Source organism: Vespula vulgaris, chromosome 6 (genome assembly GCF_905475345.1).
Source record: "Vespula vulgaris chromosome 6, iyVesVulg1.1, whole genome shotgun sequence".
Classification (NCBI taxonomy): domain Eukaryota; kingdom Metazoa; phylum Arthropoda; class Insecta; order Hymenoptera; family Vespidae; genus Vespula; species Vespula vulgaris.
The window spans coordinates 8768141-8786541 of NC_066591.1; the positions used below are offsets into that span (position 1 = coordinate 8768141).

General features: G+C 28.1%; 1 protein-coding gene across 4 annotated transcripts in view; it reads right to left on the reverse strand.

Annotated features, from left to right (window-relative positions):
- Window positions 1–18401, reverse strand: part of LOC127064697 (heterogeneous nuclear ribonucleoprotein K) — a 146806-nt gene that overhangs the window by 101138 nt on the left and 27267 nt on the right. The window contains exons 2-3 of one of the 4 annotated variants that reach the window (XM_050996140.1): window positions 10455–10518; window positions 7297–7384 (exon numbers count right to left, since the gene is read on the reverse strand). Coding sequence is in view for 2 of the 4 variants with exons in the window: in XM_050996137.1 (XP_050852094.1) it covers window positions 7297–7384; window positions 8507–8516 (98 nt within the window). In the remaining 2 variants the exon portion in view is untranslated. Of the gene's footprint in view, window positions 1–67; window positions 262–7296; window positions 7385–8506; window positions 8867–10454; window positions 10519–18401 lie in introns of those variants that run through there. The other 3 variants (XM_050996137.1, XM_050996139.1, XM_050996136.1) reach the window with 3 other exon arrangements.

Sequence of the window (18401 nt, forward strand, 5' to 3'; positions counted from 1 at the left end):
GGTTGGTACGAAATAAAATATCTAAAAAGAAGATAAATCTAAGGATTAAGATAATAATAAAGCCAACGGATACGACGACGACGGCGGCAACAACGACGACGACGACGACGACGACGTTGAGACGACGCTTAACGTTTAACACGATGCGTGACATGCGTGTCGCGCGCGTATGACGTGGCGTGTGTGCGGAAGTATATCGATCAGCTGATGGTCGGGTGGATACTGGACTGCTTCGCAGAATTCACCATATTGTTGCGTCACCGCGCGTGCGCTCTATCTATCTCTCTCAACATACCAACCCCCCTCGTCGTACCTCGGGACACCCTTCTCTCTTTTTACTCTTTACCCTCAGATCTATCCCTTCCTATCTTCTATCATATATGTAGATATCTATTATGTATGTATGTATGTATGTATGTATGTATGATATGTCGAAGTGTTTGCTTTTCACTATCGGTGTTTTTTATAAAATGTAATAGCTGTATGCTAGAGATTAAGTCTATTTTCTATGTATGGAAATAATACATACAACATACATACATGCATACGTGTGGGGAGGAGGCGAGTTTGTATGGAAATAATATCAACAATTTTTATGTGTATGTATAGTAATAATTACAAAAGTAAGTCTTAAATGTGAATGTAAATCCTAAAAAGAAAAAAAAAAAAACAATAAAAATGAGATAAATCGATCTGTTCATTTTGATACATTATTTAAAAAAAAAAAAAAAAGAAAGAAAGAAAGAAAGAAGAACATACTTTTGCCGTTTTTGCAGTCATTATATTATATTATTAGTTAATACATTTCATTATATACACATTTATTTCATTTCAAATGTATATATAATTTTCATAAATATATTTTATATTGAAATTAGTTTGTATAAACATAATATAGTATTTCTAAAACATAGTATTTGATGAGTATATTATATATGGACAAGTCTCTAATTTCTCTTTCTTTCTCTCTCTCTCTCTCTCTCTCTCTGTATGCGCGCGCATACAGAGAGAGAGAGAGAGAGAGAGAGAGAGAGAACGACTCCTATCGTTGACCGAGAATAGTGGCAACGAAAGTAATCGAGTTTCGCTGATAATGGACTCGTTGATAACGCTATGGCCCTTTAACCGAGAGAGAGAGAGAGAGAGAGAGAGAGAGAGAGAGAGAGAGAGAGAGAGAGAGAGAGAGAGAGAGAGAGAGAGAGAGAGAAAGAGAGAGAGAGAGAAAGAGAAAGAGAGAGAGAGAGAGAGAGAGAGAGACTCTTAGCACCCTCTCTCGCACACTTCCCTCTTTCGATGTTCCTCCCCTTTCGAGACTCGATGATAATTTTGTATCGAGGTAATATACTTTGATTATTGGGTCACACAAATATTTTTCTTTCTTTATTTATTATTAATTTCTACGTCATTTTATCATGAAATAATTATACTAGCACATACGCATACACGCATACACGCACAAAACACACATTCACCCACAGACACACTTGTGTGTGTGTATATATATATGTATACTTTTGTACAGATTTTTATGATTTTATATATTTTTGTATTATTTTATATTTTTATGACTATATATTATTTATATATATAACTATATAATTATATATATTTTTTAATTATATAACTATATATATTTTTTTTTAAATTAATTTCTACGTAATTTTTTTCTTCATTACATAACTATACGTTTTTATATAAAACATATTTATTTTTATATACATACATATATATATACATATATATATACACGTATGTATACGTATGTTTTTCTTCTTTCAACTCATTCAATTTTTTCTTCCTGTCTTTTTTTTTAAATTTCTACATTATAGACTACACTAATATATATTATGCAATATTTTGTTACGAAGTAAACTCTATGTACTAATATATATTAATATGTAATTTCATGTATACTATATTTTTCATATTTTTTTTACATACACGAACATACATACACATCCTAATATACTAATATATAATTTTTTATCATGACGTTCACTCTATGATTTTATGTACTTGTTAACATACATATCCTAAATAAATAAATACATAAATAAATATATTTATGTACGTCTTCCTTTTAATAACTTGTTTAATTTCTTTTTCCGTTTCTTTTTTTCTCTTTCTTTCTCTCTCTCTCTCTCTCTCTCTCTCTCTGTCTCTCTCTTTTTCTAGCCTTTCACGTTTTATGTCGACAGTTTCGTAGTACGCGCTAATGACCGGTTCACTCAGGAGTATCTCTCTAATTGTATTATCATCTATGTTCATATCTCTTGCTGTTTCTTTCAATCTCATGCTGATCTTTCACGACAAAGTTGTCAAAAGATTTTGAATAAAATGTCACGGCATTAAACGATCATTTCAAAAAAATCATTTTAAAATCGCCTTGGTAATGTATTATCTTGACGATAATAATAAATATAAAAATTACTTATAACTGTATTATATTATATTAAGACAAATATAATAAAATGAATTTATTATTAAATAGCAATAAATAATTTTATAGAATATTATAAATTTGTCATTAATAACAGTGTACCATAATAGTAATATAATAATATGAATTATATTATTACTATAAATATAATAATTATAATAAGAAGAAGAAAAAGAAAGTGAATATAATATATTCCTATGTTGATAATTGATAAAAATTACGAAATATGAATATAACTATATACAAGTTATAGACAATTGATAAAAATTATCATTATACTGATAAAAGTTATTACACGCGCGCGCTCGTGCACTCACAAATGTAATATTATTATATTGCTACTACAGTGAAATTGAAAATTTTAGATTCCAAAAAAAAGGGAGAAGAAACAACGATTATATAATAATTCTGCGATTATGATAAAATTAATAAATATATATTGCGATAGCAAAAATTTCTAATTTCCATGAGAAAAATAGAGAAAGACAGTAAATCTATGGCTTCAAGTTTCTAAGCCTACTTAGCTCTGGCATGTCAATAGTATTAGAAAAATAAAAGGGAAAAAGAAAAATGTATACACACACACATAAGTGTACAGATAAAAGCGCGTGTTTCGCTAAGACATGTCGCGTCGCACCGCACCGTGGCAAATTAGAAGATAATAAAAGAAGGTTTCCATAACCGGTTTCTTGTCTATCGTGTACGGTTTCACCGAAGGTACTCGAAACCATGGTACGAATATAACCGATCAAAGAAGCTCGTTAATGTGAAAAGAGAAAAAGAGCCAAAGACAGAGACAGAGAGAGAGAGAGAGATAGAGAGGAAGAGATAGAAAGAGGAGAGAGATAAATAGAGATAGTAGAGTTAATACTTGTCCTCATTCTCTTTCCTTTACTATTCAAATCACTTTTTTCCACTTTTACAATGATATAACAAGATGACTAAAATGTTTGTAATCTCGCTCATACAAGTCAATCGTCAAACAAGTCTAATTTACATGAGAGTAAGAGAAGTCAATTATATTCGACCTGAAATATTAAACAAAAGAAACGACAAAAATAAAGTGTGTAAGTGTATGTGTGAATGAAGAATGAATGAAGAATGAAAGAAAGAATTTGCGATAGATAAAAAATATTTTTCTATCTTTTTCTTTTATGATACAAAAATAAAATAAACGATGTTTGCTCGAAAAAGAAAAGTAAAAAAAAGAAATCAAATCAAATAATTAAATAAATAATAATAATAATAATTTGATAGCATGAAACGATAAATTTGTATAATCAATAATTTGTTTAAAAAAAAAAACAACGTTATGAATTGTTTTAGAAATATAGTAAACCTAGCAATATTATATTTTTCTGGCTTATTTTGATAATTTATTTATTTATTTAATAATTTACTCGTCTACATAAAAAATTGTATTGTCAATATTAAAAAAAGAAAAAGGACTACGATTCCTTGTTTTGAAAAAAAAATAAATAATGAAAAATCCTATATTTCCAAAGTCCTGGATAATTTATTATTTCTATTTTTTATTCGTTCATTCATTGACACAATCATACATTTCTTAGATCTTTGATAATTTCTTTAATATTTCTATTTGTTATACATTTATTCATTTACTCAAGAATAATTTGTATTATCAATATTTAAAGATATATATATAATATATATATTTATATTATAATACTTATTTTGAAAAAAAATAAATAAATAACACAATTCTAAATTCTCTAAGCCTTTTGTAATTTATTTAACATTTAATAATTTAATTAACGTTCTTCTTTGTTATTTGATCATTAATTGTCTAAACAACGAAACGTGTTATTAATATTAAAGCAAAAAACAACGACAATAACAAAATTATAATACTATCACTTATAATCTGATAAAGAAAAAAAATTATAGAAATTTAAATAGACAAAAGAACGATTGCCTTTATCTAAGAAAAAGAATCACAAAAAGAAAAAAAATCATTATCAGCGATTGCGATTAGATCTCAAACATATCGAATAATGAGGGATATCGTTGTCTAACGCGTAATTGACGAGCATTGACGTGTAATAAAATAATATGAATCACGATTAAGATAATGATCAAGGGAAACTCGAAATGGTGGAAGTGGTATAGTGGGGGAAGGGGAAAAGGCGATTGTGGTAATGGCGTTATGGCATTGTTGTGTTCTTTCTCTCTGCATTTATTTCAACGAGTTAGAAAAAGAAAAACAGAACCAATGAAGAAATGAAATGGAAAAACACGGTACTCTGTGATTTCATGGCTGAGGCAAACGCGAAGAAGATTCACAATCACGCTTCGTGATTCGTTCTAAGATTTACGATGAGAAAAACTGTTGCTGAAGACAGACCGGAGGGGATGTTAGAGAGAAATAATAATAATAAAGAAAAAAAAGAAAAAAGAAGAACAAAAAATTTGTTCTCTCACTTTTTGTATCAAAACTATGCACGTGGTTTTCTCAATTCTTTCTTTACTATCAAAGAGATAAAAAAATAAATAAATTTATAATTATATGTATACATACATATATATATATATAGAGAGAGAGAGAGAGAGCACACCTTGCGCCATTTTGTTGTTTCTCTTCTTTTTTATTTTTTAAAACGCCAGAAATATGGAATACGTCGAAGTATTATGGAATTTGTATAGTATCCATGTAACAAAATAAACAAAACTATTGTTCTTTTACATATAAATTTTGGTCAATGATAACAAATGACAATTAATTATTAAAAATCGATTAGAAAAAATGTAAAAGTATAAGATTTTAAATTTCCAATATAATTTAATTTAAATATCATTACATCAATGATTGTAATATAAATTTATTTTGTTTATTTCAGATATCGTTATATAAAAATATCTTTGTAAAATAATATTACTAAACATGTTTAATTAGAAAATGGTGAAGTTGTCTCTTATGAAAAAAATTACGTAAGAAGGAGTAGAATATTTACGAAGATATTAGAAAAAGTAAATAAATACTAGATATTATATAAAAATTATATAAAAATTAGAAAAAAATAAAAGGCAAACGAGAAACCTACTTTTCTAAGAGGCGATATAGAAATGTTTAGAAAATTTAAATTGAACATTAAATCGTATAACATTAGAAACAAATAGAAATAGTGAACGAAATATATGTATCAATATCATAGCAATATTTAGAAAAATTAAACTGAACATTATATTGGAAGTATTAGGAGAGAAGAAAAGAGAACAAAAAATGAAAATTTACGAAATGTATAAGTACATTAGGAGAAAAATAGAAAAAGAAAAAGGGATATGTATATCAATAACGATTGCCATAATAATATCTATAAAAATTAAATCGATTAAATCGCAAATATTACGAACGAAGAGAAAAAAGAAAACCGATGAAACTCGAAGAAATATGTAGGAACACTAGAAAAAAAAAGAAATAGAAAAAACTGATATCTATTTGAATAAAGAGCTATGTAGAAATATTTAGAAAAATCAAAGCGAGCATTAAGCCGCAGATGTGGTGAAAAAAAATCGGAAAACAAAAAAAGAAATCTGAAAATCCAGAAAATGTGTAAGAGGTTAGATTAAAAAAGGAGAAAAATAAGGAAAGAAAAAAATAGAAAGATAAAAAGAGAAAGAGATATCTATATCTATAAGGAGTGGCATAGAAATGTGATTCCGTTGGGCGCTCGTCTTTTTTCTTAGAAAAAGCAAACGGTCACGCTAGTTACTTGAAACAATGAGATGATGGTAATCTGTTTCACTCGTGTGCAAGAGAAGTGACGGCCGCGAAAGCGGGACTACGTACGATAATTAAAAGAACCAGTGCGTTAGAATGTACTTATATATATATATCACATGTATATACATGTTATATACAGGGTGAACTAAAAAATTCTTAGACGAGTTCAAGACGACTTCCTCGAAGATATTAAACTAAAATTAATTTTTCAATCCATACTTACCTAAGATAATTTCTTTTTTCCAAATTATAAAAGAAATTACGAAGTTCGTTTATAAAATTACAAGCCTAATTACAAATCTATATAACATCGATAAATAGTAATAGATTTTTAAAATAGTTTAACGATCTTTGGCCCATCTACGAAATTTTTTTACACCCTGTATATATGAATACAAAATAATTAACACACAAAGATCGTCCTCAAAGAATCGTTTTCTTAAATACTAATGATAGAAAAACAAAACAAAGAAAAAAAGAAAGGAAGGGAAAAGAACTTATGAGAAAATTAATTTACTTAATGAATGAATGAAAGAATGAATGAATGAATGAATGAATGAATAATATGAAAACAAACTGAACTACTTCAAATTTCCCGTCAAACGTGAAATTTCTATCAATAACTAAAATGATCGATTGTAATATTTTAAAAGAATTTTATATTATTTTCTTTTTTTCCTTTTTTATCGAATTTTATACAAGACTTACATAAAATTTCTTTCCGTTCAAATTTCGAACGTTGTTGGTAAAGGGAAATTAACACGCAATGCATTTAATTAATGTATTCCAATATTTAACGATGAGTATTTAACATCCAATTAATTCCCATAGTAATAATGCGCAATGACAGAATTTTCAAACTCTCTCAATATTCGCGAATATTTATGAAACGATTATTTTCTATAAAGAGAAAGCGAGAGAGAGGGAGAGAGAGAGGTGTGTGTGTGTACGCGTGTACATTACACGTAAGCAAATGAGCTTGAATCGAAGTTCCAGCTTTTCTTTCCTTTTTGAAAAAAGAATTTACTAAGTAATATACTAAACATTGATCACTTAATTTTTTTATTAAGAAAAGAAAAAAAAATGAAATAAAATGTAAAAAAGAAAAACTAACCTTGCTGCCGAATTTATCCAAGATGGCGGGATATTCGTGGGTTGTGTCGTCACTTTTCGACGATAATTTTCTTCGCGATTTCCTTTATCTGAAATTAGAACAAAGAAAACATATATACATACACGCATAACATTATATATTATAATATATACATAATTATTTACAATTATTATTATATACGATAAATTGTATATATATAAAAAATAAATTTTCTTTTTAAGTAATGTGGTGAAACAAATAAGTAAAGCAAAATTTAATTGACGACAGATATTGAAAGATAAACGTTTAAAGGATAAATATTTAAAGGAAATAACTTTGAATTAAAAAAAAGAAAAAAAAAAGTAAAATATATTTTTTTATTTAAATATATATTTATATTATTTTATAAAAGTAAAATACATATAAATAAAAATCTATATAAATAAGAATAATAATAAACGTTGATCTTTCTCGCGATGCACTCGATAAATGCAACCGAAACTTTCATAATTCTCTGTCTCTCTCTCTCTTTCTCATCTCTTGCAACGACACCGCGAAATACCAACACAATTTCCTGTTGCCGGCAGCACTTTTTCTAACTCTTATCTTGCTTTATATCGTCATTCTTCTATGAGAAGCGACCAACGAGTTTTCAACAATTTGTTTTCTAATACTCTTTCTAACACCTTTCTAAAATACTTCTTATGTTTTTTAATTCAGAAAAATTAAATAAAAAAAAAATTAAAAAAAGGACGTCTAAATTATTCAAATTACAATATTGCTTGTAATTAAATTTGTTCTCTAATATTCTCTAATTATTAACATTGATATTTTCTAATTCTTTTTTTTTCTAATTATTATTCACACTTTCCATGAACTTTTCATAACTTATCGATATTTCAACGATTGATTTGCTCTCCTTTTCTAACAATTTCCTAACACCTTTTACTTTTCAATTTGGAAAAATTTTATTAGAAAAATTTATATTAGAAGATATTTTAGAAAAAATGTACCCAGATATCCTCTAACTATTAACATCAATATCTCTACATATTTTCCCGAATTATTTTCCAAATCTGTCGTGTAAACATTTCATAATTTATATGATATAAAATAGAAAATATTGAAAGGAAAAAAAAAGGAAAAAAAAGAGAGATGAAAGAAGAAGAAATCGAAGAGATAATAAAATAATGAAATTTTGATCGTGCCAAAGACAATTGTGTCAACTTACACGTTATCATTTTCTACCACGAAATTATAAATTATTTTCCAGGAAGAAATTATTATTATTATTACTACTACTACTATTATTATTATTATTAATAATATTATTATTATTACAAGTATTATTATTATGTCATAAAAACACGTCGCGTACGCACATCGATTAATAATGTAACACCAAATTATATTCTATTATAAGAGATACGACTCGGTTACGATTTCAAACTAACACAAACGCACGCAAACAAACACACGCACACTTTATTACTCCTACTGCTGCTACGCATTAAACAATTCAATAAGGAAAATGATTCGTTCTAATTCGATTTCAGCGTATAACTATAACCGTAATGTTTCTAAACGTTTCTAATTACTAAACTCGATTTGTCGTTTGTTCGATTTGCTAACAATGCAGTATCTTCGACAAAATGATGATAAAGATTACGAAGAAATAATGGTTATCTAGAGATAAATAGATATCGTTGTTGGATTAGAAGAAAAAAAAAGTTCTATTTCATTCAATTTTCTTTTGTTTTCTTTTTTGTTTTATTTGAGATATCTGAAAAGAAAAAGTTCTTTTTTCTTTTTAATCTCACAATTTTACTATTTCCATTAATAATAATCGAAAACCCACGAATAATTCCATAAAATACCGATAAAATTCTCTGACCAATTTAACTTGAAGCAAATGTGTAATATACAGAGTGTCTCTGAATATACCTAGATCACCGAAATAACTATATTCATTTACTAGGATGTTAGAAAAAAAAAAGAATTCTATATCGCCATAAGGATATGTGTATGTGGCGCATATTTATATATTTAAAAAAAAATAATAATAAGAATCGATATTTCGAATTTTATACAATTTATAAATTTTCTATTTAAATATAAAAACTATATATCACTGACGATGAACGTAGTACGTCAGTGAGAACATACTAGATGTTAAAAATCATGACGAATAAGAGAAAATATTAAAAAACAATTTTCGAATTCAAATTTCATAAAATTCCATTAAAAAGATTCCAACACACGGACAAAGCTATTCGTAAATTATTATCAAAACGAAATATCTTGGAACTGAATATCTGTGCAAGATGACAATAGATAAATGGACGATCCAAGAAATTCTGAATGGGTTAAAGAAGAGGAAAAATAATCGAATTAATTCAAGAAACGTTTGAAAAGGATTGGCAACCGAACATTTTCAAATAAATTAAAACGTTACTAATGATTTGCAGTTAATGAAAATAATATTAAAAATAATAAGAAGTTCGTTCCATGAAAAGAATTTTATCGCTTAGAACTCTTTAAAAACAGTTATGGTCACCATGTGAAGATATATATTTATTTATACACACACACAAATTCTATTAATTTTTTTGCTTTATTACCACTATCCTTCGAAATAAATATATCTTTATCACATATCTGAAATCTGATTTTTTTTTCATAATTCCTATTATTTTTCAAAACATACAGAATTTTGAGACACCCTATATGTAAGCGTATAAGAAGACAATTCCACCTTCCCTTCCACCCAATGATTCATTGGCCAGTCCCAGAATAACTTTTACGTTATATTTTACAGTCTACTACAGCCTACTAACAATGCTAGTGAATTTCGAATTATAGATTTGTCTCCTTAGGAAAATATTATGTCATAGATATCATTTTTATACTACAAAAAACGATATATATATAGATATATAAAGTGCAAAGTCTAATTATAAAAATTAACATGGTGCTGATGCCAGTGGTGTGTTGCTGGTGCTGGTACTGATGCCGCATGTCGGTGCTCGTTCGTTTCCGATTACGTGTGCAATAAAAATGATATTCGTGTGCTTTATAATAGTGGTGCTCGATTTAACAAGATATAAATATATAAATATATAAATATATATATATGTATATATAAATCTTGTATTGTTAAAAAAAATAAAAAGGCTTACGGTATAAACTCAGTGATCCTTGATTCCCCGTGGAGATGCATACGCGAAACCAGAGAACGGAATCCTAATCCAAAAGAAAGGTTGAAGTCAAAGGAGAAATAAAATGACGAGAGTTATAGGACGTTTTAGAAATAGATGTTAGAATGAGGAATAGAAGGATTAATAAGAAGTTCAATGTTAGGAATATTAGAAGAACTGACGATCAAATTTTACAATATGTGGATATGTTTTATATGGTAAAGATGAAGATAGAGATAGATAGATAGATAGATAGATAGATATATAGATAGATAGGTAGACAGATAGAGAGAAAATAAGAGAAAGAGAAAAGAGAGAAAAAGAGAAAGAGAAAATAGAGAGAGAGACCGTTCTCCACTTGATGTGTTCACGTCCGTTTGTGGGTTTCGGTGGCCTCGAACTGGTCTCTTATCCCTGATATCGCCCAATCAAAAAACCGGCAGCATACCATATACCCGATTGGTCGAGTATGGCCACCGCGAGGATCGCAATTGGTCGATCGGCTTGAGTTATCCATGGTTACCATTCGCATCAACAACATATCCAACGGTCGATATTTCTACGTTGCTACCTTGCAGTACACACCGATCTACCCCCACCCTCTTCTCTTTCTCTTTCTCTTCTGTATATATCTCACCCCCTCTCTTTCTCTATTTCTCTTACTCTCTCACTCTCTCATTTTTAGACTCTCCATGGGTGCTTTCTCTCACCACCATGCACGATTAACGACGATAACTTAAGGGGTACAATTCTAGAGGGCAAAAGCTCTACAACCCCCACCATATTGTGTGGTACTACTTCTACCCCCACCCTACTCCTAAGTCCTCGCTCTTGCGATTGCTTTTTCTCTCTTACTTCTCCTTTGTTACTCTCTCTCTCCCCCTCTCCCCCTCTGTTTCCTTCTTTGTCTCTTTCTCTTTTTTGGTGGACCGGTCAAAGTCAAAGGTTATGCCGGATTATTTGAAAATACACTATTTTTTATACGTACTACGTCGCAAAAATGTTTGAAAAAATTTCTTACGACAAATTTTATAATTATATTCTATATACAAGATACAAACGATCGTATGTTAATCTTGAGTTATTTATGATTCTATAGTTCTCCAACAAATGTTAACGACGATTGTTTAAAATACTAATACCTTGAAAAATATCGAATTACCCACGATTTTAATGATTCTTTGTCTTTTTTTTGGGGGGGGGGGGTAATTGTAATGATTAAAAATATCTTTCGCGATTTGTCGTTAGATTAAGATAACACAGTACTAAAAAATAACAAACAAAAGAAAATAAAAAGGAAAAAAGAAAAAGAAAAGAAAATTCGTGTTGTCGAAATCCTAACATGCAAAACAGGTTTGATATTAAAACCTATTTAGAAAACACATTAGTTTTGATTCAATTCTCTATTCACGAGTTTGGTAGATTCGTGTCTCTTCATAGAAGAAAAGAGGGTCACGAACGTCCTTCGCCGTTCGATTGTTCAATACATCGACTATTTACGAGCTTGCTCTAAATCTTAACAAAAAAATTTACATATCGAAACACGAACAATGATTTCTAATTTAATCGATATAAGTAAACTCGATATATTCAACAAAAAAATTCACATATCGAGAAACACTAAAAAGAAAAGAAGAAAAATGATTTTTACTATTTTGTAATTTGCTATTTACGCAGTCACACATACACACATTTTCTTAACTTTTTCAGTCAAAAAATTAGTTACCTCAGAGACGAAGTAATTATTTTTTGTCTTTTATAACTTTTTATAACTTGTACTAGTTGATAATTATATCATATCGAGTATAGACAACAATACATTTATACTATAAGAAATAAAATAAATATAATATTGTAAAATAATAGTATAGTTATACTAATATACTTATATATTACTATAATAATTACTTATAATAGTATACTAAGTATAAATGATAATATAACTATATTATAATAAAGTAATAATATAAGTATAGCATAGCAAAATAAAATACTTATCCCTTTACTAAATACTTATAATATTATATATTTCATTTATTAAAAAAAAAATGGGCGATCTCGAAAGCCATAATCATCACACAATCATAATATATGCATATACATAAACACTTTATTCATTATTTGATCGATTGGCCTTGATTCGAGTTAAACATCACACAACGCAAACTCGCGTGTTCACGATTAACCAAACGATTATTTTATCTGGCACCTTTAACGTACCAGAAGAACGTACCTCATGGTCACTAGGATGGATGATAAAAGAGAAAAGAAATCGTAAAAATCTTAAAAAAATTATTGATCTTTTTCTAAACACGATAAAGTTATTGTAAACTTCGATATGTCTGAACGTAAAGAGCGAAGTATTTATATGACGAAATAATAGGAACACTTTATCTACATTATTTTATCCAACTCGTGTATATGCGTTTGTTACGTTTGTAAATAACGTACATGGAATAATCACGGTTGACAGTCTTTTTCTTAAATTAAATTTTAATAGATGAAAATATAATCGTTTGGCAATAATCGGTTTCGTCTGCTTATGACGTAACTGTTTTATAATACGGTTTTCTCTGAACACGACAGATTTATAGAGGTTGGATAAAATAATGAAAACACTGTGTCTCCATTATTTTGTCTAACCCCTGTAGAAGGTAAAACAAATTCATTGTTAATGCATACCTCAAGAGTTTCAAATTTTGTGAGTATAAATTATACTCTTTTATATACAGTTATAGTATGATTATACTATGATATAAAAAATTATATAATTTCTGAAAATTATAGTACTATTTATATTACAGTAATATATGTTTACGTTTATATATCTACTGCATTTAGTACTTATCGTAATGTTTGGATAAAATATTATAGTATTTACACACAAACGCACACACGCTCAAAACATAAATTAGTATAAACAAATCGGTAGTTCGTACTATAATAGAAATGGGCCAGAAATTTCTAGTTGATTTTAAACATGAATTATTCTTTTTCGTGACTGTTTAGACGAATTTATTTTCCAATTGTGAAACTATAAACCCAGAAAATTTTTGTCTAATCTGTATTAATTATACCATAATTTTAACATTATATATTTCTTATTAATTCATATTGTAACTAATTTTTGTATATATAATATATCGATATATACAGCAAATAGCACTCGAAGGATACTCCGATAAATAAATAATTCAGAAATTAGATAATATCGTGTATATACTACGCGAGTCGTTCCATGAAAACTAATTCGATTGGATCGGCTTCTTTTTAAATGGAAACCGTATTACTCGGCACGCTAACCTCCTTGTCGTTTAATATCACGAGAACGTGATCGCCAATTCCGTTGGCTGATTAAATCCGCGATCGGTCACCACTTCGATTTTTTTCTGTCTTTTTCTTTTTTTACCCTTTTTTATTGTTTTTTTTGTTTATCAATTTTGAGGCACATTGTTCGATCAACTAATCAAACAATAGTACGATACTATCTCTTTTTTCTCTTCGTTTTTTTTCTTCATTTTTTTCATTCTTTTTTTTTTTTAAATCTCAATATTTTTTTTTAATTTTAATAGAATCACACAAAAATTTCATCAATTTGTATTATCGATCATTTATTATAGTCGATATTTCTTATATTTACTGATTTTCTTTTTTATATGTGTACATATATTATCGTTTGTTCCGATTATCCTTTTCCGATTCTTGTTTTTTTTTTAATATTATACTTGGAGAAAATTTTGGAATAAATTTGTTACAAAATTTTCAAAACAAAGAATAAACAGAATTTGCTAATATTTTGTTTCCCTCTTCATTGTCTTGGTTGTTTTTTTCAAATGATTATTAATTATTAATTTTTTTTTTTTTTGAAGAACACACATTTTCACAGAATCTATTACAAAATTTGGAGAAAAGAGAAAAGAAAGAAAAGAAAGAAAGAAAATCTGAAATTATCTGATATTGCCTTTCTCTCTTAATTGTTAATACTCTTTATCAAATAATAAGAGAGAGGGGAAGAGGAAGGGAGAGGAGGTGAAGAGAATGAAAAGATTAATTTGTAAAGATTGATTTACACGCACGCACACACACACATACACACTCTCACAACATTTGGCTTTAAAAGAAAGAAAAAGAAAGAAACAGCAAGAACGAAAAATTGAATATCAAAACAAATCAAAATCAAAACAGAATTCTCTAATCAGATCTCTCATATTTCCTCCCTATTTTTCATTCCCTTGTTCTTCTTCCTTCGTTAACAAAATTCCTACAAGCGTATAGTGGACTAGTCGACAAACGATTAAAAAACTAGACCAAATCCAGACGAAATCCAGACAAACCTAGCAAGCCAAAACGAATTCGAACGACTCCAATCTATCAGTATCATAATTAATATTTGAACCCAGTGACGGGTTTAAAGCAAAGATAATACGTAGTGTAAACGATAGTTGCGTGACTCCCTTGAAATTTTCATTCACCAATGTTTGATAATCTTCGAGAAAGTTACTTTTAATGCGAACAAAACTTTATTTGATTAAATCTATTTCATTGGTTACATAAACCAGTGAATTTACATATTTTAACTCGTATATTTTTTTATAATCGCCATAATACAATAAGTAAGTCTTTAAATATTAACTTAGGTACGGGTTTATATATTTCCTTGAATCTAATGATCATCGGTGACTGGTCAACAGAGATAACATATGTATAACCTAAGAGTTAAGAAGCTGGAGAGAAATATAAAGGTGTATAAGATGAAGAAAAAGAATGAGTAGGGAGAGAGTCCCGGAAGTCGATCGGAAGGAAAACAATAATGTTCTCGTCGAACGGAGTGTTCGGTCGTCGTAGTCGTCGAAGAAAAGAGTAAGACGAAAGATGAGGCCAGGACGAGAGAAAGAGAGAGAAAGAGAGAGAGAAAGGGTGATGACCGGAAAGGGTGAACGTACGGAAATCACGAGTAACTTCGGAGAGAAAGAGAGAGTAAGTGAGAGAGAGAGAGAGAGAGAGAGAGAGAGAGAGAGAGAGAGAGAGACCAGGCCGGTAGATTGTACCTCCCCTCTTCTTCTGTATTAGAGATTGAAGAAGGAAGAATAAGAAGAGGAAAAGGAAGAAAGAGAGAGGGAATGGATAGAGGGAGAAAAGAAAAGAGTGAGAGGAAGGGAGAAAGGGAGATAGGGCTAGATCATAGAAAGAGAATTTATTGCAGTTACATAAAATGTTTTCTTTCGTAGGCGTTAAGAGTTCGTGGAAAAGAAAAAAGGACAAAGAAAAAAAGATGAAAAGAAACAATTAGTTGGACGCGAATTTGAAAAAAAATTAAGGTAAAAATGAAGAGGAACAATTCTCTTTAATTTTGCACCTTAATCAAGATCATTGACATATTTTAGAGCAAGAAGAATAATTGCTTAAGATGATTTGCTTGAAAATTTGATTTTACTGATGAGTTAAAATTTTTAATAAATTTCAAGATATTCATAATAATAACAACAACAACAATAACTATAAGAATAACGATAATAATAATAGTAATAGTAATAAACGACCCTCATAATATAATAATAATAATAATAATAATAATAATAATAATAATAATAATAATAATAATAATAATAATAATAATACATGTAATTTTTTTACATGTCACATGTTCTAATAAAAGAAATATTGTTTATCTGATCAATAATATGACATTATCAATATTTTTATCATATCATATGTTCAAATCAAATTCAATTTATATATATATATATAAATTTAAATGTACATTGTACACATCACAGAAATGTGTATAACGTATACATGTATCACAAACAGGTAGACATGTATCACATATGGCTATATATACATTCGTATACATATATTTAAAAAAAAGAAACGAGAAAAGATAAAAAGAAAGAAAGAAAGAAACGAAAACAGAAAAATATATTAAAACTTTATAAAAAGAAGTTAATGTTATGACTACCGATACAACTTGGATTAATCGGTCAATTGAATATTTAAATGACAAAGGAGAAAGAAAGAGAGAAAGAAATAAAGAGTCAAAGAGTTAAAGAGAGAGAATAAAAATAAGGAAGTACTGAGTTAGTAAATCCTTGCTCTCTCTCTCTCTCTCTCTCTCTCTCTCTCTCTCATCTATTTATTTATTTATTTATTTCTCGTTTTCTCAGTTAAAAGTCGTTTGTGGTTATAGAATAGCCTAAGGCCGTGAGAAAGATTCCTCGAACTGTTTTCATCTAACCACCAACAGCATAGGCCAGCTAGAGAAACGATAACCACTATACCCCCACTCTTTCTACCACTATCTCTATCTCTTTCTATATTATGGCTACCTCGTTTGCTACTCCACCCTTCTATCCTGTACCGCGATTTTTTTCGACTTTCCAAACCGGCTCGAGAAGCCACGAAGAGGACAATGGACTCTACTCTACACTACTCTATTCTTCTTCTTCTTTCTTCATCCGTACTACACTGTGGCAACTATATTTCGCGATATCTTGCAATAGTTAATTTTTTTTATTTTCGGAGATGTTAAGTATTTGAATTTTGAGAAGTAATAATATTTCATATATTCAATATATATATATATATATATATATATATATATATATTGAAATAATTATAATTATTAATGATTTCACCCTTTATTGCTTTATTTCTTTATTTTCATTCTTTATTGATTTATTTGTTTATTTTTGTATTATTAAGAATTTAAAAAAAAAAGATATTTTTATATTTCTTATAATTTTATTGCATGATATGTTCGAATTTGAAGAATTAGATAGCGATTATTAATTTTTATAATCTTGAATATATAGTGTGTAATTTTTTTTCTTTACAAGATCAAAACTTTAACTTAATATAATGTACGATACATTTATCTTTTTTTTGTTTATGAAGAATTTTTAAACAGAAAATATTTGTATATTATATCTTATAATTTGTTGTTTCATGTGGTTGTTGTGTAATGTGATCTAATTTAGAGGATTAATGTTTATTAATATAATTGTAAAAGTTTTAATATATAAAGTTTTTTTATGATAGCAAATTTTTAATCTTTTAATGCATAATTTATTTATATATTTATTTATTTATTTATTGTTTCATTTGGAAATTTATCAGAAAAGATATTTATATAATATATATCTTTTTAATATCTTCTTTTTTTCTTTAAAAATTTATAAGAGAAAAATATAATAATATTTATAGTTTTTCAATATTGTATGTGTGTATGTACCTTTTATTTTTAATATCTTCTCCTTATTAACAAACGATTTATTTATTAACTTTCCTTAGAAATTTTTAAGAAAAAAATTATCACAAGAATATTTATATATTTCTAACATCATGCTTTTAATAATCGTTTACTACGAATAAACGAAATCAGAAATAATCCTTATTATTATATTTATTATTTATTCCAAAGGAACAAACAATCATTATTTATATAAACAAGATATAGAACAAATAAATATTATTTAAATAAATAGCGATCTTACGATAGAAACAGTTGGCATCGATGTGTTCGAAAAAAATGAAAACGTCACGTGATAAATACGAAGCAGTAGATTCACGTAGAATAAAAAAACCATCTTAAGAACAAAAAAAAGTTAACAGCTATATATATATATATATATATATATATATATATATCTCCGCAGATCCTTTCGAGTTCATGTCAGGAGTTTCTTGCTTTTCGGACGTCGTCGTAAAATAAATCATCACGAACCGAAAGAAAATGCTTGCTATCGTCCCAGACTAACGTAAATCAACGAAGAAATTCTACGAAGTTTTATATACACGAATACACACACAAAAAGTGTTTATAAATTTATACACGTGCGTGCGCGCGTTTGTGTCAGTGTGTGTACAGAGTGGTATCAAAAATTCCCTACATACGCCAAAAGTTCTTTTTAAAAATGTATATATTTTAAA